General features: G+C 33.1%; 2 protein-coding genes across 5 annotated transcripts; both read left to right on the plus strand.

Moving 5' to 3' along the window:
* LOC105768800 (primase homolog protein) lies at positions 1-9,209 on the plus strand. Of its 2 annotated transcripts, XM_052631747.1 has the most exons (14): positions 1-381; positions 592-713; positions 1,770-1,825; positions 1,924-1,973; positions 2,064-2,173; positions 3,196-3,279; positions 3,376-3,438; positions 5,191-5,271; positions 5,478-5,543; positions 5,626-5,742; positions 7,681-7,728; positions 7,811-7,896; positions 8,049-8,109; positions 8,831-9,209. In XM_052631747.1, the coding sequence occupies exons 1-14, from the start codon at positions 108-110 to the stop codon at positions 9,011-9,013; spliced, it is 1,401 nt and encodes a 466-aa protein (XP_052487707.1). In that variant the 5' UTR covers positions 1-107; the 3' UTR covers positions 9,014-9,209. The 2 variants fall into 2 exon arrangements, with proteins under 2 accessions (XP_052487707.1, XP_052487708.1); XM_052631748.1 differs by lacking the exon at positions 3,376-3,438.
* LOC105768799 (twinkle homolog protein, chloroplastic/mitochondrial) lies at positions 653-26,035 on the plus strand. Of its 3 annotated transcripts, XM_012588976.2 has the most exons (21): positions 13,324-13,718; positions 13,918-14,051; positions 15,099-15,154; positions 15,245-15,302; positions 15,392-15,502; positions 16,485-16,568; positions 18,477-18,557; positions 18,764-18,829; positions 18,912-19,028; positions 20,958-21,005; positions 21,088-21,173; positions 21,325-21,385; positions 22,261-22,443; positions 22,589-22,720; positions 22,868-22,929; positions 23,715-23,798; positions 24,056-24,187; positions 24,559-24,655; positions 24,724-24,858; positions 24,929-24,996; positions 25,548-26,035. In XM_012588976.2, exons 1-21 carry the CDS (start codon positions 13,445-13,447, stop codon positions 25,591-25,593), a joined length of 2,115 nt encoding a protein of 704 aa, XP_012444430.1. In that variant the 5' UTR covers positions 13,324-13,444; the 3' UTR covers positions 25,594-26,035. The 3 variants fall into 3 exon arrangements, with proteins under 3 accessions (XP_012444434.1, XP_012444430.1, XP_052487706.1); XM_012588980.2 differs by lacking the exons at positions 13,324-13,718; positions 13,918-14,051 and adding an exon at positions 653-713; XM_052631746.1 differs by lacking the exons at positions 15,099-15,154; positions 15,245-15,302; positions 15,392-15,502.
* Positions 26,036-26,454: the final 419 nt, after the last annotated feature.

Genomic DNA, 26,454 nt, shown 5'->3' on the forward strand with positions numbered 1-26,454 from the left:
CAAGAACCCCTAAACACTTACTGGAAGAGGGAAAAACAGGCAGGCAGCCAAGCAAGCATACGAATGTTTGTGTAAACATATAGAAAATATATCACACATACTGAGTGATGCTGCGTCTTCCTTTCCACAATCAACGCTTCCATCTCCTCCTTCGCAATCTCTCCTCCTTTGCCTCTAAAACTACCATTTTCATGACCTCCAAACACTTCCTCCCTTCCCCTCTGCCGCCTCAAACCCTTTCTCCTAAACACTTCTCCACCCCCTCGAAACGCCTCCTTCCCTCTTTTCCTTCCAAACCCATCCCCAAAAACCATTCTCTCTCGCTCAGGACTAATGGGTTTTATTCTCTTCCTTCTCCCAGTGTTTCTTCTCCCTCTCCAGGTACTTTTTATTTTCTGTAAATACAGGGAAAAAAAGGCTGTTGCTTGGTTGTTTATTCAGTTATTTTTCTTTTTTTTTCTTGAAAAAGCCAAATAACAGAAGATGTATTTATGTGTCTATGCGTGCTGACACTTATATAGGTGCATTCAATTGTACTTATTGGAAGGCTTACCAGAATTCCTTTTGTTTATCTCTAAACTTATTCTCAAGACGTGGAAGACCAGCCCTCGGATACGCGTAGCTTGCAGATTTTGAATCATAAACTAAAGCAGCTTGGCATCGATATTACTGAGTGTGTTGCTGGGCGTGAAAACCGCTTAATGTGTCCCTCGGTATTTTCTTTTAACAATATTGTCAGCTTTGCTGCATTTCCACATTAGTTTGATTAAGTTTTGCCAATCTAATTGAGCTAGTTTGCTATTACACAGTCCCACTTCTTGGTAGTTGTAATCCAGATGATATGTCAGAGATACCAGACTATAATTGGCTTAATCAAAATCTTGCCTTTGATGGATATTTGATTGTTTTTAGAAAAGATGTGCTTAGAAACCAAGCAAAACATGCACATATTATGGTAAATTTGAATGTAAATAAAAGTTTTTGGTAAATAGAGCTAATTGAAGAGTCAAAACTATTGACAGACATTAGTGCACTTCAGCAACAGAAGTAATGGGCAGTTATGCCTTTCGACATGTAGTGCTCCTTGAATATTCATAGATGGATGGATTCTTTCTTTTGAAAAGTTAAAGATTTTTTATTTTATTTAAGTACATGATATATTAGTCTTTCTGAAAATGCTGGAAGAAAACAAAGCATTTAAAACAAATTGCCGACTGGTTTGTTACACATGGAATTAGTCAGCTCAAGGAATTTCCTACAGGAATATATTATTGTGAACATAAATGAGTTCCCTGATAAACTAGAAGATAAAATAACTTCAAAGCTTTTTGGTATTTATTATTATGGTAGATGGTCTTTTAAACATCTTTTTACAAAAGAAAATCTTTGCTACAAGTTAAAAGGATAAACCTTTTAAACGGAAAGAAAAAGAATCTGTGATAATAAAAGAAGAAAAAGAAAACGAATAAAAAACAAGAAAAAAAATCAGAAATAGACAATGTACCCATGATATATAAACTGAAACAAGGTGATCAACTAATGTTAGAAACAATATTATAAATGCTGGCTGAAGAAAGTAGAAGTAATTAAGAGATATGTCACTTTTTATATCCTGTCTCTCCAACAAAATTTACATCCTACAGCCTATTCCAACTTAGTAATTTGCCTAATCAAAATATGCTCCTGCATGAAAATCATTCAGATGGCTAAGTTTGTTTCAGGTATTGTTTTTTGTTCTCTTTCTCTAAGTTGATATTCTTGTATGATAGTGCAATGGTGGTAAATCAGGGGAACTTAGCTTATCTCTTTTCATCAACCTACATGGGTATGCTACATCTTAATCTTTCTCTTTGAACTATTTCTTTTTAATTCTAGAGGGTCACCAAACCATAGTGTTGATATATCTAATTTATAGGTATTCAGCTTCATGGCTGTGTTTTCGAGCGAAATGTGGGTGGAAAGGCTACAAAAAAGTAATTTGTTTCTACTCTCAGATTGATTTAGCAGTTTTTATGTGTCTATATGAAATATAAGTGTCTCTCTTATTGCCCTTTGGTTTTAAGCCGCTGCAGATGGCAAGCCATCAATTGAAAATCTCGGTCGAGTTAACAAAGTTAAGTTCAAAAGGCAAATCACAGTGGAGAGTTTGCAATTAGAACCACTATGTAATCAGGTTGCTAATTTCTCCCTTTTCTATAGTTTGTTCACTGAGGTTATATTGATTTAGATGTCAGTAACGTCTTTGCTCCATCTTACATGCAGTTAGGCTTGTAGCTTTTCCATTCAGCATTTAAGCTTGTTTATTCCTAGTGCAGAGTAATAGATTTTTTTTTTTTTTTGGTGCTGTTGAGTTTATTCTTACAATTCCTTTATCAATACAAAATTTCCAATAGTTAGATGTACCTAAAATAACTAGTTTATTTTTCATTTTGTTTTTCTTAAATGCCTTTTGAGCTTTTCATGAAGAAACAAATTACTACAAATTTTACTTCAAACTACTTTGCTTACAGTATGAACCCCATGTCATATGTTTACTGCACATGTGAATTGCAGTTCTCAATCTAAAGACAATATTTCTGTTATGATTAAGCTGCTAAAAGGCCTGTTAAACCTGTGTATCAACAACTCCTGCTATTGTCTTTTTTTTTTTTTTTTTTGAAAAACTGTGGTTGGGAAGATGAAGAGAAGAGTTGATATGATGCACCTAAGCCATAAACCCTCTGCCCTATATAATCTCAAACAGAATTTGAAAAAGAAATAGGAAACATTGCTTTTGCCCTGTCATCGTTCACTTGACAAGTGTGATATTTTACAGTACTGCTTAAACATAAATTTGTGCAAATATGCCTACTAGTTCTGTGTTTGTTTCTGTCAAGCCGTCACTCTATTGGAAGGTAGCGTGCTAGGCATCTGAATCTTCATTCTATCCATCAATTATCAGAAAAGCTAAATGTTTCTCAACATTATTTAAATTGATAAATGAAACAGAAAATGTTGATGTGTTGCTTGAATTCAAAATGCTAATGTTCAGTTGCATTGTAAGATAAACTTCTTGGTTTACTTGTCAGCATTCTTTCTTCTGGTTTAAGTTCCAATTTAGCGAATTGTGATTCTTTGACTGGGTTATCCATGTACAATTAATTGCTGCAATGCATGAACCTTAGTTAATATATATAATTTTTGCTCTTGTTTCAGCTCACTGCTTATTTCGCAGAGCGAATGATATCTTCAGAAACACTAAAGAGAAATGCTATAATGCAAAAAAGGAGTGGTAATAAGGTAATTATCAATCTTTTTTCTTGTAAGTATAAGCTTAGGGTGCTGACTACACGGAGTAAGTCTTAACTTGTAGCTTTCAGTGTGCTTTTGAGATAGATTCTGCGCAGGAAGTACTTTTGTTGCATACCCTATGGTTGTCCCAAAGTCCACCCTTCTTCGGTAATTTCAGGTTTACTTCTAAAACAAAGTACAATTTGAACACATTGATTGGTTTAAAACGGGTCAAATTTTGCTATCAGACCTTGTACTTTGTGTAAGTTGTGTATTTAGTACCTGTCCTTTAATTTAATCAATTTTAGACCCTGTACTTCTCGAGTTTTGAAATTTTAGTCCTAACCCAATGGTAACAATTAAGTCTGTTTGGTTAAATTATGTCATTAGTCCCGTATTATGCGTGAACTTTTAGATTTAGTCCATGTTCACCAATTGGGTCATTCTTAGTGGCTATTTTTTTTTTAATTTCAAAGTTTCACTCTTAATACAAATGATAGTCGTTAAATCTATTAAATGATTTTTTGTGAGTAATATATGAAAATAACAAAAAGAAAAATATGGCATTACACATGTGATAATATGTTTGACACATCAAAATTTTAAAATAATAGAACTTAGCTTAATGAATTTAATAGCTATCATTTGGTTACAACTAAAATTTTCAAGTTCTAAAACTACAGGGACTGAAAATGACCAAATTAAAGTATAGGTACTAAATCTACAACTTACTCAAAGTACAGGGTCTAATAGCCGTATTTGACCATTAAAAAGAGTACTAGTGATTAGGTTTCTTCTTCTTATAGCCTTTTGGCATCCTTCTTGCTTCAAGATCTTGAGAATCGGCCCCATGTTTTTTATTAACATTAAGATATTGATGAATGTTCGTTGTTATAAAGAGCGGTGAGAAGATATGATTCCAACTGATGCAGGAGGGATTTGGGGAAACGTTAAACTACTTAGATTTTAGGGTCAGTTATGAGTAGAAATTGGGCATTATTAGGGTTTATTTAGGGATAATGCCATAATGGTTGAATTAGATTTGATTTGATTGAGGATTAACAGAAAATTTTTTGCATTTGAAGACACAAAGTTGCTGGTAACTCTGGTGGCAACAGGAAGATCATGGGTTAGTTTCTAACTAGATGGGTTTGACTGGTGTGTATTCATATGTGAATATGGGATTATTGGGTAACCATTATGGTGAAATTATAAAAATAAATATGATTTAGATTGCAGAGAAGGGAAAAACTAGTCTCGAAGAAGAGTTTCAGGTGCTAGGAACTGCTACTTGCGAATAATGCTGCCAAACTGAGGGAGTAGTAGACAATGCTGCAGACCATCCATTTTAGTAAACCAAATAATTTAATACTTTATTAAACCAAAGCTTGATATTTTTAAGAGAACACAGATATTTATAACAATTGCTAGATTCATTCTTATACATCTCAAAACTATTGTTTTTTTGGAGAATAACTAGTACATAAGAAAATAACCAACTTGGACTCCTAAAAACCTAACTCCTAGAAGCTCCTAGCATAATCTAAATACAAGAAAACTTCATTCCATGGTTCATGATTTGCGGAAATTATGGTTCTTCCTCTCTATATGGAAATAATTGGAATTACAAAGTGAAATCTAAATTTTTAATAGTGACATTATAAAGCAAATCTCCTTCTGTGGCAGCCACTGAAGCCTTTGGCATGTTGGCTGGTCTACCTTACCTTGTTAGTTGGGAGGGTGTATTTATTTTATTATAAACAACTGTTTTTTCATATTAATAAGGTTAAGGTTTTAAGATTTCAAGGTTAATGTTTTAAGATTTCAAGGTTAATGTTTCAAATTTTGTTTCTTAATGTAATCAATGCAAAACAATTGCTTTATTTTTTTTAGCTAATTACTCTTAAAATTTGTTGACAGATTGCTATTGCATTCACTTATTGGCGTAAAGGAGAACTTGTAAATTGCAAGTATCGGGATCTAGCTAAGCGGTTTTGGCAGGTTCTTGTGAAATGTTTTCCCCTGTTTATATTGTTAATATAGTATGTTCACTTGGAATTTGAATTCATTATCCCATAGACATTTATATTGAACATCGTATGCTTTACTCTTGGAGCTTTCATGTAGTTTGGAGGGCACATTTTTTAGATCTTTATGTTAAAAATAATCTTTGATTAAAATCTTATTTTACTCTTCATCAATTACAGGAAAAGAATACTGAAAAGATACTTTATGGGCTGGATGATATAGCAGATGCAAGTGATATCATCATTGTAATTCTTCGTAACTCTCTGCAGAAGATTTATTCCTGTTCTATGTTTAGTTGATGCATATTATTTCAGCTTGTTATCATAGGTTGAAGGTGAAATGGACAAGCTTGCAATGGAGGAAGCTGGCTTCCGTAATTGTGTCAGTGTCCCTGCTGGTGCACCACCATCAGTTTCTAAAAAGGAGGTTCCAGCTGAAGAGCAGGTTTCATTTGAATTTAATACTCCATATTATTAGCTTCTCTGAATAGCAGTATTACAAATTTGTGGTCAGCCATCATATACTAAGTAGATTTTCAACATTAATGTTTCAACTATGATATAGGGAGAATCCTCTCCAATGAAGATCCTTTTGTCTCTATCTCTCCTCATGCATGCATACCATATAAGCAATTTTCCAATTTGAGATATGGAGTGGCATAGTCAGTTAGATATTAATAAGAATCATTTACATTTTGGCACATGAGAGTAAATGTGCATATTTTACTTGGTGGATTGCCTGCTTACATCTCTTAAGCTAAATAGTATGTGATGAAATACGTTTTATGGATTGCTTGTCTGTGATAAAATAAGTTTTATGGGTTGCTTGTTATGTTCTGCTTACATCTCTTAAGCTAATAGTATGTGATGGAATACGTTTTATCGATTGCTTGTCTGTGATAAAGTAAGTTTTATGGGTTGCTTGTTATGTTTTGTTTATGGATAGTGTAGTTTATGGAGCTAGCAGTCCATTATTATTGTTGCAACTGTATTTGCTTAGTTTTTTGTATATTATTTACTTAGTCAGTCTGGCCTCTAATAATGTGGTTAGTTAAACCAACAACTTCCTGCCTCGAGAGTTGAGAAATTCCTTTACTTGGAAATTCAATTGATAGCTGCTTGTGTATTCTTCAACAGCAAAGCAATTAATGATGCATGTGTCTAGGTCCAGCAGAATGCTTTGGAGGTTAAAAGTTAGGGGTTTTGAGAAAGAGTAAAAATTTAATCCTAGACAAACACGCAAACAAAACAATAGTTAGATCCTGTATTCAGAACATGTATCTCCTCATTTTTCTCACTCATTATCAAATTATAAAATTGTTCAATCCTGGCAAGCAACTGGGCTCTGTTTATGTACCCACCCCTGTTTCATCTATAGGATAACCATGTTTGACCAAAATGAGAATTGAAAAAATATGGTTAACTCATATTAACAAGAAATTACCAGCCAGATAACAACTTATATAGGTACAAACCTAAGATAGACTTAACCATGCTCAAATACTGAAAATCGTGTCTGAACCCTTGGATCTATGCATGAGTTCTAGCTCACAGTTGGGTGATAAAACCTGCTCTTCTGGGCTTTGTATTACATTCACTAGATACTGCCAGCTGCCTTTACAACATTGACACTCTGTTTGGTAGAAAGGATGGAAATAATCGAGGAAAAAAGTCTACTACAAAAATAGAGTTACAAAATAGCAAATGTTGTTATGAATATCAACCATCAGACTAAAAACAATTTTTGTTCTCCCTACTAAATAAAGTCTTATTGGTTAGCAATTGTAAGCTATTTGGAGTTAAATTCATAAGTAGGTGCTGTTTGTGAAGGCAATTTAATGTTTATAAAGTTTTGGGATTGAACAGCATTCTACCAGCTGAAGTGTATTTTTAATGCTGTACTAGTCCGGTCTCTACATGGTTCCTCTTTTGTACCTGTATTAGAACCTTGCTTTCTTTAAACTTCGTCAAACATGTAATATATGGCTGTATGATGATGAAAGTATTTATGACATACGGTTCTGTTTCTCCTACTTTTGTTGAGGATCACTAAAGAAAATAGGAGATGGTTAGTGAGTGTGAAGTGGCACAGCAAAATAGAATGCACTGTTCTGAATTTAGAAAATTACTGTTTGAATAAAATTTCTTTTGTTCACAATATTTTGTAAATTTGCAATAACAATGTCGATAATGATGCATGATCTGGCCTTGGTTTTTCTTCCATCACTTTCCCTCTGTCCTAAATTAAGGTTCATTTAAGTCAAAACGAATGGAATGAGAAAATTGTTTCCATTTTGGACGATATAGTATAACATTATTATTTTCATCGATATGCAAGTATAAACGTCATTCTAAAGTTTCATTCATGTGTTTTGAAATCTAGGACACAAAGTATCAATACCTGTGGAACTGCAAAGAGTACTTTAAAAAGGTTTGCTGGGGTTTATTTTTTGGGGCTTCCTTGTAATGTCTTCATGAACATGGCTCTAGGTTTTGATATGCATATATTGTAGGCATCTCGCATTATACTTGCCACTGATGGAGATCTACCTGGTCAAGCCCTAGCTGAAGAGCTTGCACGTCGCCTTGGAAGAGAAAGGTTTAAATGATTTTGTTGTAGTGCTGAATATATTGAAAACTTATCTTTTTTTCTGTTCCTTTATTATTGTTGTTATCTGTGCTTATTTAAAAGAAAAAAAACTATGCTTTAACTGCATTTCAGCATAAATATTTGCCTTCTGTGGGTGACAGATGCTGGAGAGTTAAATGGCCGAAGAAAAATGACGTGGGTCATTTTAAGGATGCAAATGAGGTGATACACATTTATCTTTATACCTAGTTGTTGACTAATTTTAAAATAAAAGTTTTTTATCTTTAATTTAATGTCAGTCAGAATGATTTGAAGATTACTTGTCATTTCTAGTAAACTGAACATTAGTTGATAATAAAAGTTGAGGATGTGGTACAAAAAGTTATGCTTCCTTAACAAGGGCAACGATTCTTAGAGTTCACATCTAGGGTTGATTGGATCATATAATCAAAAGCAACAATGCTGGGAATTTTCTTGTACTGAACTACATCTCAATAGCAACAGCACATTGACTTGAGTATATACTTCTAGCAGTCTTAATCTTAAACAGTTAGACTCCTATTCTGATTAGGATTTTGATAAATGCTTGGACTTGAGTAGAAAACTAGCAAACATAACTATCAAAACCAAACTTTCTAGATGCAAATTCTGAAATTTCCTGCTAACCAGAATATTAGAAATACACTCTTGACACTTAAAACTAAGAACCAGAAGAATAAAATAACAACGTAAAATTTTAACTCAAATGCACTTAATATGAGACCCAAAAGCTTTAGTCAGGTACCCAAAACTTCTTATGACTTCAAAATTGAGTTTTGAACATTTGAAGCAACCTTTGAGTGCTGACATGCCTTCGAAGCACCTTTGAGGCTACCAAGTTGCAGATAAAATTTTATTCCAAAATCAGATGTTCTCACTGACAGGCTCTTAATTGTGATTACAGGTTCTTATGTATTTGGGACCCAGCGTTCTTAAGGACATAATTGATAATGCCGAATTATATCCCATTCGTGGGTTATTCAACTTTAGTAGTTTCTTTGATGAAATTGACCAATATTATCATCAAAATGTTGTGTATGAATTTGGTGGAGATACGACCTACCAGAGCTCGGGAGAGAAGCGTTAGTATCGTGTACAATAACAACTATGGAAAATGTGTGCACTTATTTTATAACTCTAAAATATGGAGTTATTTCTAGCACTTTTTACCATGTAAACTACGTAAATTCTGGGTTGTTGATGGCACGTTTTGGTAGTTTTTATCTGTAATATAAATTTAATATTATGAAAATGTGTTATTTTAAATGGACTCATTGCGAAAAGACAGCAGGAAGTCAAGTGCTGGGTTGATATGTTATCTCTGGAAGCCCCAAAAATATTTATTGGGCTTTGGAATCCATTTGGGCTCAACTCTAAAGGAAAATAACACCTTGGACAGCCTACTAAGGAGATGGAGGCTCAAACCATCCACAAGGTGGCCCAAGCCGTCGATCCAAAGGTAAAATAGTTCACAAGACCCTTTCTTCAGTCACGACAACTACCAGTGGAGGGGGACGGCATCTTCCTCCTCCAAAAAAAACAAATTCATCCACTCTTCTTCCACTACTCAAGGGTCGGCCACACAAGTGAGATTTTCAAGGGATTCCCATGTTATTTTTAGCATGGGATGTTGGGGCTACTCCACTATAAATAGGGCATCCATCCCTCATTCATCCCATATCTGGATTTTCTTCCCACTTCTTGAGCACTACACCTGAGAGAAGAAACATAAGTTTTAGAGAAGCAAAGCAGTAAGGTTTTGAGAGTTGTCAGAATCCGCATTGAGAGAAATTTTTTGCAACGGAGCAAAGGAGGAGCAACACTAGTCAAAGAAGTCAACAATATCGGCTTCTAATTTGTTTCTTCTACTCTTTTACTTTTGTTGAAGTACTGCAATTTATTCTTTTGCTTTCAATTCAATGTTTATGGCTTAATTTTGTCGAAGTTAAGTTAATTGTAATTTCTTGATTTATTTTGTTTATATTTTGTTAATGTTGTTCTGGGCATTGCTTTGTTTACCAATTCAAATAAAACCATGCTCAGTGCGAAAAACATTTGAGCTAATTATTTAATATAATTAGGGACACAATATTTAAATAGTGAATGTTTGATTTCTCAGAAATTAAATTAGTAATGGCATTTAACAATATTGTTACAACTTGATCATATAAATATGCTAAAGAGAATGTTGAAAATTTTGATTTTATCACTTTTGATTCTGGGTTAATAAATAATCAATTTGTCAATGGATTGACGTAACATTACTAACAATGGTTTTAATATTTTTAAATTAAGGAAAGTAATTAATCTTGCTCATTCATGTAATATTAATTTAATCTTGTGCTTTGTTGATTTGTATTTCATTTCTCATTGTGCATTTAGGGTTTTAAATTAGGTAAATTATTTACTAAATTCATTTTATTTATTTCCATCCCCAACTTGTTATTTAATAATTTAATTTTTTTTCTTTCATAGACAATGTCTATGGAGACTGTACTCGTTACTCACTAATGACGATTGCATATACTTGTACATCATTCAATTAATTTTGTGATAGAATTCAAATCACCAACCAAGGCATATATAGCCTTTACTTTGTAATTGTGGTATCACTTGGCCTAACCGTTCATGACTCTCTACGGAGGTTGTGGACAAAACCCCAACACATAGACAAATTTTTTTCTTGAGTGGTTTGTTGGCTCCCAAGCGGACGATAGTTCAAAAACGTTTCCCAAGAGAGAGTTCGACCTCCCCTCAACACATTCCCATAGCCGAGAGAAAGTAACTCCTAAAGGAATGTTTCATTCTTAAGAAAATATATTTTAGCATACTTGTTGCGGGAATCATTCTCCCACCAATTAAATTTCTAGGAAAGTGACTACTTTTTATCATTTTAAACTTTATAAATTTACTTATTTTAATTAAATAAAATAATTTGATCTAAAATTTTTAAGGAAAACAAATTGATCTAATAAATTAATTGAATTGACTAATTCGCTATATTTTCAATAACACCCAAAATTGTTGATATCTCAATCAAAGTTACAATAAATAATTTTCAATATTAGTATTGTCAAATAGACAAGGCAAAAAATTTATCCAACCTCTCAAATTGAAATTGAGTAAATTAACACCTCCCAAATAAAAAATAGAACAATATAATCAGTGCCATTTTTTAGGGTGAGCAAGTTATAACTATAAGAAACACGATAACAATTTTACGTGGCAACAAAAAAATAAAAATGAAAACTTATTTTAACATATAATTTCAATTTAAAATCTTACTCTAAACATGGTGGACACTTACACACTGTTTCATTAGAATAGCCATTTCCCCTTATTCTTGGATCAACAATGAAACTTGAATTTGATTCAGCCAATGAATTATTCAACAAAATCCTATTTCTTTCCTATTTTCAAATTTACCAAATCATCATTCAATGGAATGTACTAAGAACAGTTTATTCATCAATGGAAGTAATACCAACATTTTGATTTACACAATTTCACCCTATATCTTGTTAATTTTACTCATCATTTTCTTCTTCCTTCCTTGCATCAATTTTTTGAATTTGAAAATAAAACTAGAATCGAATTCTGTTGCCTCTTATTTTTATTTTTAATTTAACACATCATTCTTTTCTCCTCTCCATCAATTTTCAAAATAAAATAAAAATCCATTTCCAACCGTAGATATGTAAAATGAATTTAGAGAGGAGTTTTCTTACTCATTTTTAATAGATAACTTAAAAATAAGAGGAACACAAGAAAATGAGAAAATAGCTTTAATATGAGGCATTTGTCGCAATTGAAATGATGGATAAGTGTCACTGATGGTTAACTATTGTAATTGGATTTGAATCATGGAAAGGATTAAATGGAGAAAATGAGTCGTTAAAAGAGAGATAAAATAGTTTGGGGAGAAAAATAGATAAGAGAAAAAAATCCAATTAAAACAATGGTAGAAGTCACTATATATATATATATTTGTGGATCCTCACTTATGAATATTAAGAAAATTAAGATGGAAAAAAAAGAATTAAATGATGATTTTGGTTTTGATGAGCACCCATATAATTCAGGATAAGTCATCACCAAGAACAACAACGGCAATAGAGTTTGTTGTCAGAATCTGAAAATTATAATAATGAGAGGAAACAATAGTTCAAAATGAATTAAAAATTAAACAAAATAGATACAAGATAACATCTAATAATTATTACCTTATATATGTTCAATTCAGATTAATATTGTATATTAACACGAAGATAAATGATATGCTTTTATATAATTTTTATCAAAATATTTATATAATTAATATTGAAAATAAATAATTAATAATATATAAATTATATTGTTAATTATATTTTATTTTAGTAATTATTTAATTTAATGCAAAATATAATATAAATATTTTTACAATGTATTAATAATATATAAAATATTTGTTATTTCTAAGGGTAAAATTATCATTTGTGATCTATTACTTATCTATTCTTTATTATTATTCTATCCTATCAAATAATACAATAATATTATTAGTTTATTTTACTCCTTTATTCTATTTCTACCGAATAGCTATTCAATGAATCAAATTACATAATTCTATTATTTCTCTAATTTATTCCGCCATCTAATTAATAGCTTATTCTATTCCAGCTAACTGTATGACATTCATACTGACTGAGGATACAAAAAACAAAAAACATTAGCGCAATATTTTGTAGGTAGTTGAAATGGTAGGAAAATTTCATTTGTAAACCTGTCTAACTAAATGTTTAGTTTTACATATTGTTATGTGATCCTTGAACATAAGAATATTTGTCACTAGGGATACTGGGATTAAGTTTTGGGGTTCTAATAAAATTTTCAAAAATTTTAGTAGTTTAATGAATTTTAGTAGTTTTGGGTTTAATATTGTTATGCTTACTTTTTGTCTCACGCTACAGTATCGCTACAGTATCTAATCTCACCGCCACCGCTGTTTTTCCACTAACATAAGTAAATACACCGCCCATCCGAACTCACCTTTAGTCTTTTGTTGAGGTTTGATTAAAGGGCAATGGGTGGTGGGTAAATAAGTTAGCGGGGTAAGAATGTAATTTGCGTTTTTCTATTTTGTTGAAATGATATTTTAAAATTAAATTACATGAAGGAATAGAAATTTGACAGTTGGAAATAAGGTTTTTTTTTTTGCCACAAATGAGGATTTTTAGATGGAAAACGTCTTATTTAATGTCTTTTATTGCTTAGTTTTGAAAATGAGAAGACTAAATTATTCTAATATTTGGAGAGCGGGATTAATTTGTTCAAATTTGGAAATGAGAGGGACTGAAGAAATTGTTTTTGGGGTACAGATAATCAAATAATTGTAACAGATAAAAGAATGCTCCTAGTCCTAAAAAAAAGAACAAGAACCCCTAAACACTTACTGGAAGAGGGAAAAACAGGCAGGCAGCCAAGCAAGCATGCGAATGTTTGTGTAAACATATAGAAAATATATCACAAACACGGAGTGATGCTGCGTCTTCCTTCCCACAATCAACGCTTCCATCTCCTCATTCGCAATCTCTCTTCCTTTGCCTCCAATACTACCATTTTCATGACCTCCAAACACTTCCTCCCTTCCCCTCTGCTGCCTCAAACCCTTTCTCCTAAACACTTCTCCACCCCCTCTAAACGCCTCCTTCCCTCTCTTTCTTCCAAACCCATCCCCAACAACCATTCTTTCTGGCTCAGGACTAATGGGTTTTATTCTCTTCCTTCTCCCAGTGATTCTTCTCCCTCTCCAGGTATTTTTTATTTTCTGTAAATACAGGGAAAAAAGGTTGTTGCTTCGTTGTTTATTCAGTTCTTTTTCTATTTTTTTTCTTGAAAAAGCCAAATAAGAGAAGATGTATTTATGTGTTTATGCGTGCTGACACTTATATAGGTGCATTCAATTGTACTTATTGGAAGGCTTACCAGAATTCCTTTTTGTTTATCTCTAAGCTTATTCTCAAGACTTGGAAGACCAGCCCTCGGATACGCGTAGCTTGCAGATTTTGAATCATAAACTAAAGCAGCTTGGCATCGATATTACTAAGAGTGTTGCTGGGCGTGAAAACCGCTTAATGTGTCCCTCGGTATTTTCTTTTAACAATATTGTCAGCTTTGCTGCATTTCCACATTAGTTTGATTAAGTTTTGCCAATCTAATTGAGCTAGTTTGCTATTACACAGTGCCACTTCTTGGTAGTTGTAATCCAGATGATAGGTCAGAGATACCAGACTATAAATGCCTTAATCAAAATCTTGCCTTTGATGGATATTTGATTGTTTTTAGAAAAGACGTGCTTAGAAACCAAGCAAAACATGCACATATTATGGTAAATTTGAATGTAAATAAAAGTTTTTGGTAAATAGAGCTAATTGAAGAGTCAAAACTATTGACAGACATTAGTGCACTTCAGCAACAGAAGTAATGGGCAGTTATGCCTTTCGACATGTAATGCTCCTTGAATATTCATAGATGGATGGATTCTTTCTTTTGAAAAGTTAAAGAAACTTTTTATTTAAATAGATGATATATTAGTCTTTCTGAAAATTCTGGAAGAAAACAAAGCATCTAAAACAAATTGCCGACCGGTTTGTTACACATGGAATTAGTCAGCTCAAGGAATTTCCTACTGGAATATATTATTGTGAACATAAATGAGTTCCCTGATAAACTAGAAGATAAAATAACTTCAAAGCTTTTTGGTATTTATTATTATGGTAGATGGTCTTTTAAACATCTTTTACAATAGAAAAATCTTTGCTACAAGTTAAAAAGGATAAACCTTTTAAACGGAAAGAAAAAGATTCTGTGATAATAAAAGAAGAAAAAGAAAAATAAAAAGAAAAAAATCAGAAATAGACAATGTACCCATGATATATATACTGAAACAAGGTGATCAACTAATGTTAGAAACAATATTATTAATGCTGGCTGAAGAAAATAGAAGTAATTAAGAGATATGCCACTTTTTATATCCTGTCTCTCCAAGAAAATTTACAGCCTACAGCCTTTTCCAACTTAGTAATTTGCCTAATCAAAATATGCTCCTGCATGAAAATCATTCAGATGGCTAAGTTTGTTTCAGGTGTTGTTTTTTTGTTCTCTTTCTCTAAGTTGATATTCTTGTATGATAGTGCAAGGGTGGTGAATCAGGGGAACTTAGCTTATCTCTTTTCATCAGCCTAGATGGGTATGCTACATATTAATCTTTCTCTTTGAACTATTTCTTTTTAATTCTAGAGGGTCACCAAACCATAGTGTTGATATATCTAATTTATAGGTATTCAGCTTCATGGCTGTGTTTTCGAGCGAAATGTGGGTGGAAAGGCTACACAAAAGTAATTTGTTTCTACTTTCAGATTGATTTAGCAGTTTTTATGTGTCTATATGAAATATAAGTGTCTCTCTTATTGCCCTTTGGTTTTAGGCCGCTGCAGATGGCAAGCCATCAATTGAAAATCTCGGTTTAGTTAACAAAGTTAAGGTCAAAAGGCAAATCACAGTGGAGAGTTTGGAATTAGAACCACTATGTAATCAGGTTGCTAATTTCTCCCTTTTCTATATTTTGTTCACTGAGGTTATATTGATTTAGATGTCAGTAACGTGTTTGCTCCATCTTACATGCAGTTAGGCTTGTAGGATTTCCTTTCAGCATTTAAGCCTGTTTATTCCTAGTGCAGAGTAATAGATTTTTTTTTTTTTTTGGTGCTGTTGAGTTTATTCTTACAATTCCTTTATCAATACAAAATTTCCAATAGTTAGATGTACCTAAAATAACTAGTTTATTTTTCATTTTGTTTTTCTTAAATGCCTTTTGAGCTTTTCATGAAGAAACAAATTACTACAAATTTTACTTTAAACTACTTTGCTTACAGTATGAACCCCACGTCACATGTTTACTGCACATGTGAATTGCAGTTCTCAATCTAAAGACAATATTTCTGTTATGATTAAGCTGGTAAAAGACCTGTTAAACCTGTGTATCAACAACTCCTGCTATTGTCTTTTTTTTTTTTGTTTCTAAAAACTGTGGTTGGGAAGATGAAGAGAAGAGTTGATATGATGCACCTAAGCCATAAACCCTCTACCCTATATAATCTCAAACAGAATTTGAGGAAGAAATAGGAAACATTGCTTTTGCCCTGTCATCGTTCACTTGACAAGTGTGATATTTTACAGTACTGGTTAAACATAAATTTGTGCAAATATGCCTACTAGTTCTGTGTTTGTTTTTGTCAAGCCGTCACTCTGTTGGAAGGTAGCGTGCTAGGCATCTGAATCTTCATTCTATCCATCAATTATCTGAAAAGCTGAATATTTCTCAACATTATTTAAATTCATAAATGAAACCGAAAATGTTGATGTAAGATAAACTTCTTGGTTTACTTGTCAGCATTCTTTCTTCTGGTTTAAGTTCCAATTTAGCGAATTGTGATTCTTTGACTGGGTTATCCATTTACAATTAATTGGTACAATGCATGAACCTTAGTTAATATATATATATTTTGCTCTTGTTTCAGCTCACTGCTTATTTCGCAGAGCGAATGATATCTTCAAAAACACTAAAGAGAAATGCTATAATGCAAAAAAGGAGTGGTGATGAGGTAATTATCAATCTTTTTTCTTGTAAGTATAAGCTTATGGTGCTGACTGCATGGAGTAAGTCTTAACTTGTAGCTTTCAGTGTGCTTTTGAGATAGATTCTGCGCAGGAAGTACTTTTGTTGCATACCCTATGATTGTCCCAAAGTCCAACCTTCTTTGGTAATATCAGGTTTACTTCTAAAAAAAAAGTACGATTTGAACACATTGATTGGTTTAAAATGGGTCAAATTTTGCTATCAGACCTTGTACTTTGTGTAAGTTGTGTATTTAATACATGTCCTTTAATTTAATCAATTTTAGTCCCTGTACTTCTCGAATTTTGAAATTTTAGTCCTACCCCAATGGTAGCAATTAAATCTGTTTGGTTAAATTATGTCATTAGTCCCGTATTATGCGTGAACTTTTAGATTTAGTCCATGTTCACCAATTGGGTCATTCTTAGTGGCTATATTTTTTGAATTTCAAAATTTCACTCTTAATACAAATGATAGTCGTTAAATCTATTAACTGATTTTTTGTGAGTAATATTTGAAAATAACAAAAAAAAATATAGCATTACACATGTGATAATATGTTTGACACATCAAAATTTAAAAATAATAGAACTTAGCTTAATGAATTTAATAGCTATCATTTGGTTACGACTAAAATTTTCAAGTTCTAAAAGTACAGGGACTGAAAATGACCAAATTAAAGTATAGGTACTAAATCTACAACTTACGCAAAGTACAGGGTCTAATAGCCGTATTTGACCGTTAAAAAGAGTACTAGTGGTTAGGTTTCTTCTTCTTATAGCCTTTTGGCATCCTTCCTGCTTCAAGATCTCGAGAATAGGCCCCATGTTTTTTATTAACATTTAGATATTGATGAATGTTCGTTGTTATAAAGAGCGGTGAGAAGATATGATTCCAACTGATGCAGGAGGGATTTGGGGAAACGTTAAACTACTTAGATTTTATGGTCAGTTACAAGTAGAAATTGGGCATTATTGGGGTTTATTTAGGGATAATGCCATAATGGTTGAATTAGATTTGATTTGATTGAGGTTCAACAGAAAAATTTTTGGATTTGAAGACACAAAGTTGCTGGAAACTCTGGTGGCAACAGGAAGATCATGGGTTTGTTTCTGACTAGATGGGTTTGACTGGTGTGTATTCATATGTGAATATGGGATTATTGGGTAACCATTATGGTGAAATTATAAAAAGAAATATGATTTAGATTGCAGAGAAGGGACAAACTAGTCTCGAAGAAGAGTTTCAAGTGCTACGAACTGCTACTTGTGAATAATGCTGCCAAACTGAGGGAGTAGTAGAGAATGCTGCTGACCATCATTTTAGTTAACCAAATAATTTAATACTTTATTAAACCAGAGCTTGATATTATTAAGAGAACACGGTTATTTATAACAATTGCTAGATTCATTCTTATACATCTCAAAACTATTGTTTTTTTGGAGACTAACTAGTACATAAGAAAATAACCAACTCGGACTCGTAAAAACCTAACTCCTAGAAGCTCCTAGCATAATCTATATACAAGAAAACTTCATTCCTTGGTTCATGATTTGCGGAAATTATGATTCTTTCTCTCTATATGGAAATAATTGGAATTACAAAGTGAAATCTAAATTTTTAATAGTGACATTATAAAGCAAATCTCCTTCTGTGGCAGCTACTGAAGCCTTTGGTATGTTGGCTGGTCTACCTTACCTTGTTAGTTGGGAGGGTGTATTTATTTTATTTTAAATAACTGTTTTTTCATATTAATAAGGTTAAGGTTTGAAGATTTCAAGGGTAATGTTTTAAGATTTCAAGGTTAATGTTTCAATTTTTGTTTCTTAATGTAATCAATGCAAAACAATTGCTATATTTTTTTTAGCTAATTACTCTTAAAATTTGTTGACAGATTGCTATTGCATTCACTTATTGGCGTAAAGGAGAACTTGTAAATTGCAAGTATCGGGATATAGCTAAGCGGTTTTGGCAGGTTCTTGTGAAATGTTTTCCCCTGTTTATATTGTTAATATAGTATGTTCACTTGGAATTTGAATTCATTATCCCATAGACATTTGTATTGAACATCGTATGCTTTACTCTTGGAGCTTTCATGTAGTCTGTAGGGCACATTTTTTAGATCTTTATTTTAAAAATAATCTTTGATTAAAATCTTATTTTACTCTTCATCAATTACAGGAAAAGGATACTGAAAAGATACTTTATGGGCTGGATGACATAGCAGATGCAAGCGATATCATCATTGTAATTCTTCGTAATTCTCTGCAGAAGATTTATTCCAGTTCTATGTTTAGTTGATGCTTATTATTTCAGCTTGTTATCATAGGTTGAAGGTGAAATGGACAAGCTTGCAATGGAGGAAGCTGGCTTCCGTAATTGTGTCAGTGTCCCTGATGGTGCACCACCATCAGTTTCTGAAAAGGAGGTTCCAGCTGAAGAGCAGGTTTCATTTGAATTTAATACTCTATATTATTTAGCTTCTCTGAATAGCAGTATTACAAATTTGTGGTCAGCCATCATATACTAAGTAGATTTTCAACATTAATGTTTCAACTATGATATAGGGAGAATCCTCTCCAATGAAGATCCTTTTGTCTCTATCTCTCCTCATGCATGCATACCATATAAGCAATTTTCCAATTTGAGATATGGAGTGGCATAGTCAGTTAGGTATTAATAAGAATCATTTACATTTTGGCACATGAGAGTAAATGTGCATATTTTACTTGGTGGATTGCCTGCTTACATCTCTTAAGCTAAATAGTATGTGATGAAATATGTTTTATGGAATGCTTGTCTGTGATAAAATAAGTTTTATGGGTTGCTTGTTATGTTCTGCTTACATCTCTTAAGCTAATAGTATGTGATGGAATACGTTTTATGGATTGCTTGTCTGTGATAAAGTAAGTTTTATGGGTTGCTTGTTATGTTTTGTTTATGGATAGTGTAGTTTATGGAGCTAGCAGTCCATTATTATTGTTGCAACTGTATTTGCTTAGTTTTTTTGGCTATATTATTTACTTAGTCAGTCTGGCCTCTAATAACGTGGTTAGTTAAACCAACAACTTCCTGCCTCGAGAGTTGAGAAATTCCTTTACTTGGAAATTCAATTGATAGCTGCTTGTGTATTCTTCAACAGCAAAGCAATTAATGATGCATGTGTCTAGGTCCAGCAGAATGCTTTGGAGGTTAAAAGTTGGGTTTTGAGAAAGAGTAAAAATTTAATCCTAGACAAACACACAAACAAACAATAGTTAGATCCTGTATCCAGAACATGTATCTTCTCATTTTTCTCACTCATTATCAAATTATAAAATTGTTCAATACTGAGCTCTGTTTATGTACCCACCCCTTGTTCATCTATAGGATAATCATGTTAGACCAACATGAGAATTGAAAAAATATGGTTAACTCGTATTAACAAGAAATTACCAGCTAGATAACAACTTATATAAGTATAAACCTAAGATAGACTTAACCATGCTCAAATACTGAAAATCGTGTCTGAACCCTTGGATCTATGCATGAGTTCTAGCTCACAGTTGGGTGATAAAACCTGCTCTTCTGGGCTTTGTATTACATTCACTAGATACTGCCAGCTGCCTTTACAACATTGACACTCTGTTTGGTAGAAAGGATGGAAAAAATCGAGGATAAAAGTCTACTACAAAAATAGAGTTACAAAATAGCAAATGTTGTTATGAATATCAACCATCAGACTAAAAACAATTTTTGTTCTCCCTACTAAATAAAGCCTAATTGGTTAGCAATTGTAAGCTATTTGGAGATAAATTCATAAGTAGGTGCTGTTTGTGAAGGCAATTTAATGTTTATAAAGTTTTGGGATTGAACAGCATTCTACCAGCTGAATTGTATTATTAATGCTGTACTAGTCCGGTCTCTACATGGTTCCTCTTTTGCACCTGCATTAGAACGTTGCTTTCTTTAAACTTCGTCAAACATGTAATATATTTGGCTTTATGATGATGAAAGTATTTATGACATACGGTTCTGTTTCTCCTACTTTTGTTGAGGATCACTAAAGAAAATAGGAGATGGTTAGTAGTGTGAAGTGGCACAGCAAACTAGAATGCGCTGTTCTTAATTTAGAAAATTACTGTTTGAATAAAATTTCTTTTGTTTACAATATTTTGTAAATTTGCAATAACAATGTCGATAATGATGCATGATCTGGCCTTGGTTTTTCTTCCATCACTTTCCCTCTGTCCTAAATGAAGGTTCATTTAAGTCAAAACGAATGGCATGAGAAAATTTTTGCCATTTTGGACGATATAGTATAACATTATTATTTTCTTCGATATGCAAGTATAAACGTCATTCTAATGTTTCATTCATGTGTTTTGAAATCTAGGACACAAAGTATCAATACCTGTGGAACTGCAAAGAGTACTTTAAAAAGGTTTGCTGGGGTTTATTTTTTGGGTGTTCCTTGTAATGTCTTCATGAACATGACTCTAGGTTTTGATATGCATATATTGTAGGCAGCTCGCATTATACTTGCCACTGATGGAGATCTACCTGGTCAGGCCCTAGCTGAAGAGCTTGCACGTCGCCTTGGAAGAGAGAGGTTTAAATGATTTTGTTGTGGTGCTGAATATATTCAAAACTTATCTTTTTTTCTGTTCCTTTATTATTGTTGTTATCTGTGCTTATTTAAAAGAAAAAAACTATGCTTTAACTGCATTTCAGCATAAATGTTTGCCTTCTTTGGGTGACAGATGCTGGAGAGTTAAATGGCCGAAGAAAAATGACGTGGGTCATTTTAAGGATGCAAATGAGGTGATACACATTTATCTTTATACCTAGTTGTAGACTAATTTTAAAATAAAAGTTTTTTTATCTTTAATTTAATTTCAGTCAGAATGATTTGAAGATTACTCGTCATTTCTAGTAAACTGAACATTAGTTGATATTAAAAGTTGAGGATGTGGTACAAAAAGTTATGCTTCCTTAACAAGGGCAACGATTCTTAGAGTTCACATCTAGGGTTGATTGGATCATACAATCAAAAGCAACAATGCTGGGAATTTTCTTGTATTGAACTACATCTCAATAGCAACAGCACATTGACTTTAATATATAGTTCTAGCAGTCTTAGGGTGAGTTTGGATGGGCGATTGGGTGCGGTGCAGTGCGTTTAGTTTACTTTTTGTCTCACGCTACAGTATCGCTACAGTATATAATCTAATCGCCATTGCTGTTTTTACACTAACCGCAGGTAAACGCATCGCCTATCCAAACTCACTCTTAATCTTAAACAGTTAGACTCCTATTCTGATTAGGATTTTGATAAATACTTGGACTTGAGTAGAAAACTAGCAAACGTAACTATCAAAACCAAACTTTCTAGATGCAAATTCTGAAATTTCCTGCTAACCGGAATATTAGAAATACACTCTTGACACTTAAAACTAAGAACCAGAAGAATAAAATAACAACCTAAAATTTTAACTCAAATACACTTAATCTGAGACCTAAAAGCTTTAGTCAGGTACCCAAAACTTCCTATGACTTCCAAATTGAGTTTTGAACATTTGAAGCAACCTTTGAGTGCTGACATGCCTCCGAAGCACCATTGAGGCTACCAAGTTGCAGGTAAAATTTTATTCCAAAATCAGATGTTCTCACTGACAGGCTCTTAATTGTGATTACAGGTTCTTATGTATTTGGGACCCAGCGTTCTTAAGGACATAATTGATAATGCCGAGTTATATCCCATAAGTGGGTTATTCAACTTTAGTAGTTTCTTTGATGAAATTGACCAATATTATCATCGAACTCTTGGATATGAATTTGGTGTCTCAACTGGTTGGAGGGCGCTGGACAACCTATATAATGTACGCTTGATCTGTTTTTTCTCCACCTTTATATTTTAGCTTAATGTGTTCTTTGTCTGTTTGTCCTTCTATATTGCCTATTGACTAGTGGTACAGATGATATATTATCCTTCTCAAGATCTTTCTTCTTCCTCACCTCTATCAGGTTGTGCCAGGAGAGCTGACAATAGTAACTGGTGTTCCCAACTCTGGGAAGAGTGAATGGATTGATGCTCTCTTATGTAATCTTAATGAAGGTGTTGGTTGGAAATTTGCTCTTTGTTCCATGGAGAACAAGGTCGGTCGTCAAATTTCTTGTATACATCTGCAGTTTCAGTTTCACTGTTCTTGATTTTCCAACATATAAGTGCAACTGTTGTAAAGGAATTACACACCCTTTTGACTTGTGTTAACCTTTACATTTCCCCATTTTTTGTCGATCAAGGTTCGGGATCATGCAAGGAAACTTTTAGAGAAATCCATAAAGAAACCGTTCTTTGGTGTAGGGTAAGTTTAGTTGGTTCGAGTTTCTATTATTAATTGTGTATCATTGTTAGATCTAGTAAATTTTTTTCTTTATACCTGAAATTATTTGCAAACTTAATTTGTAAGAGCTTTTAGGTTGTATGGGGATGCTTAATAATTTTACTTCACTTCGCCCTTAAAATTGGCTATCTACAGGATATGTAAGAAAAATATTGAATAGATCTGAACTAATCACATAACTCATGTTTTTGGTCTGATGTGAGCGACTGTAAGATATCCTGGTTTTTGAGTATTTTAAAGCTGCATATTTTAGATAAGAATGATGATTGCCTAATTAGATTTACCCAAAGTTATGATGTAGAATAAGCATCGTAAGAACAACTCCCTCAAGAAATAATGTAAATTCTCAATTAAAATTCTCTAAAATCCAGTCATTCAAATCTCAATTATTTGAAAAGTCAGGTAACTGAATAATTCCTAAAATCAAGCCTGCTCAAACTATAATAACATAGGCATTTATAACTAAACCCAAAATCTTGTATAAAACATGAAACACCAAATATAAATCATGTAGGACAAGTAACCCACAATTGAGATATTCAGAAATCTCAATAATTTAATAATCAAAATCCACCCCAAATATTATAAATTTTCTTTAATTTGATTCCAAGAGATGATTTGGAAAATTATTGAATACCTGGAAATGAAACCGGTTTTTATATGCTTGCAACCGTGGTTTCTTTGAGGTACCTTGTTTCAATATTATAATCACCAATTGGTTCATTTGCTACTTTTGCTGACAATAGCTATGGAAGCAATGTGGAAAGAATGAGTGTAGAGGAACTAGAGAAAGGGAAGAAATGGCTGAATGACACATTTCAACTCATAAGGTAAGTTGAACACTTTAAATTATGCGGTTGTTGTTCTCTTAGTAAAATTTTGACAAATGATTGAGACTTAGTTTTTCGCTTTCTTTATTTCTAGTAAAATTATCTTTAATTTTTTGTGTGTTCTTTTTGGGGGGAGGTACTGAATTTACAGTTCAGTAAGGTTTGGAGGCTTTAAAAATGAGGCCTTGTATGCTCTGATGGTTGTGATTGCTCTCTTAATACTGCTTTCTAGATTTATCTCATTGGTTCTGGAATAGGTGCGAGAATGATTCTCTTCCAAGTATACAGTGGGTTCTTGAACTTGCAAGGGCAGCGGTTCTAAGGCATGGTGTTCAGGGTCTTGTAATTGATCCTTACAATGAACTAGATCATCAGCGCCCAGTTAGTCAGTGAGTACTTTCTACACCATGTTTTGCCTTATAGTTTGATGATGTGCTTTGAATTTTCCATGATTACATGTATATTGTTTATATGTTTTCTTTATATGCCAATGGCTAAACCATCTTGACAGTTGATTAGTTCAGGGACATCTTTCCCCTCCTCAAAATTTGGAGCTTTGAGTATGTTGGTGTTTTTTTTTTTGCTTAAAATCATATACTTTTATAGAATTGCTCACAAAGTGTTGTGGTTCTATCCTAGTGGGATTCATAAGCAGACTAACAAAGCTTCATAATTTTTCAAACCGTCTTTACTTTTTCCCTTTCTGAGTGCTCATTTGCTGGCTGTCTAAATATCCCATTTAATCATTTCTCCATAACAGGACTGAAACGGAGTATGTAAGCCAGATGCTTACGAAGATCAAGCGATTTGCTCAGCATCATTCTTGTCATGTCTGGTTTGTTGCACATCCAAGACAGGTTGGCCCCCCTGAGTTATCTTTTATTGATCGATATCTCTGTGTATTAATTTAGTGTTCGTCTATCAGTTGCACCACTGGATTGGGGCTCCTCCTAATCTCTATGACATAAGTGGAAGTGCACACTTCATAAACAAATGTGACAATGGAATTGTTATTCATCGAAATCGGGATCCTGAGGCTGGGCCTGTTGATCTAGTACAAGTGAGTATTGTCACAAGATTGTCTTTATAAGAAATCTTGTACTTTCTGTTACTGAAATATGCTTTTGCAGGTTTGTGTGCGGAAAGTTCGAAATAAGGTTGTAGGAAATATAGGCGATGCGTTCTTGTCTTATGATAGGTACATGACATGACACCATATTCATACTCCATTTCGTTTTTCCGTCTTTGGTAAGGCTTTTATGTTTGTGATAAACAAACCAAACTTGATTAGAAACACAAAAGGGCTAATTGAGCATTCAGATCATTGTTGGACCAATGAATTTCCAGTACTTAACAACTTAAACCTTTTGGAAGTGATGCTCTACCACTAGCATATTCGAGGTTGATATGAAGCATGTATCTCTGATGTATTTGTTAATTTGAGAAACTTTTAGTGATATGGCATCATGAAAATAAGAGTGAGACCTTCGACCTCTCTTACTACATCACCGAATCATCATATATGTACTTCTTCCATCCCTGTCTAAATTCCAGTAGATAGGTGTTTTTTGTTTCAGGCTCAAAAACATTGTTTATCAAACGTACCTGTTCCCTGATTGCTGAAGATAACATTAAATTGGCCTTGTTATAGGAAAAGAAACTAGCCTGCTTGAATTCTTGTGGATCTCTTTGTTTTTTTTTTATGTAATTATTTATTCAAAGTGGCCTTCTTTAAATTAACTTTGGCAGGGTGACGGGTGTATATAAGGACATTGATGAATCACAAAAGAAGTGATAGGCCATGGTGATTGTTCAATTGTGGGCTTAAGAATTTTGTATAGTACGACTATGGATTATGCATCTGAAGTCTTCTTTCCTGGTGAAACGTGTACAACTAAAATGTTGCCACCAAGGAGCTGAAAGGCTTGAGAATATGTTGCAATGGTGGGCAGGAGGCAGCGGTAAGCAGACGGGAAGAGTTGTTGAGTCGGTTCTAACTGATATTACTGGGGTGTACGTTGATTTTCTTTATCAATAGAATTCAGGAATTTCTCTTGCTCATATCATTGCAACAGTAATTGTTTGGCAGTCCTTGTTTCTTTTACTACTATTTTTGAATGCTCCCTTGTAATTGGCAGAGATCATTCATGTCAAGCATGAGATGATGTGATGAAGTTATGAAAAATTTCAATGCTGAGACTTTAAATATGATCAATCTAGGACTTGGTACTATGAAATTGTTTATCAATGTGTATGTTGCTTCAGCTTTAAAAGGCTTCTTTTGCAGTTTACATGCAAATCGTAAATAGTTTTACATCAGAAATGAAAATGATTTATGTTTATTCATGTTATATATTTGCTTACAAAAATTTCCAAATGTCTATTTCTTTTGTTTGGTGGAAGTGTTGGACAACTATGACGGCTATTATTTGAGAAAAAAAAATGTCAATAAATCAAAACTTGATGGTCTTAAAATACAGATCTGATTTCAGTTTTATGACACTGACATCACTAATTCAGTATGCTGATGTAATAGGCATTCTTTGGTCCAATAAATGGAAAATCTCAGCATTTCGATTGAATAATTCTGTTTATTTATGGAATTCTTTTATACTGCTGAGAATGAACACAATAAATTTGTACCATAAATATAATC

The sequence above is a fragment of the Gossypium raimondii genome, chromosome 5 (assembly GCF_025698545.1).
Source record: "Gossypium raimondii isolate GPD5lz chromosome 5, ASM2569854v1, whole genome shotgun sequence".
Lineage (NCBI taxonomy): Eukaryota > Viridiplantae > Streptophyta > Magnoliopsida > Malvales > Malvaceae > Gossypium > Gossypium raimondii.

Bases quoted from the DNA above. Each gene is read 5' to 3' on its own strand.
- LOC105768800 (XM_052631747.1), top strand. From the start codon at position 108: ATGCTGCGTCTTCCTTTCCACAATCAACGCTTCCATCTCCTCCTTCGC. The intron at 7,729-7,810 runs GTTTGCTGGGGT...CATATATTGTAG, and splicing joins GCAAAGAGTACTTTAAAAAG to GCATCTCGCATTATACTTGC. The intron at 7,897-8,048 runs GTTTAAATGATT...TGTGGGTGACAG, and splicing joins CGTCGCCTTGGAAGAGAAAG to ATGCTGGAGAGTTAAATGGC.
- LOC105768799 (XM_012588976.2), top strand. From the start codon at position 13,445: ATGCTGCGTCTTCCTTCCCACAATCAACGCTTCCATCTCCTCATTCGC. The intron at 14,052-15,098 runs GTATTTTCTTTT...CTTGTATGATAG, and splicing joins ACCGCTTAATGTGTCCCTCG to TGCAAGGGTGGTGAATCAGG. The intron at 22,721-22,867 runs GTCGGTCGTCAA...TTGTCGATCAAG, and splicing joins TTTGTTCCATGGAGAACAAG to GTTCGGGATCATGCAAGGAA.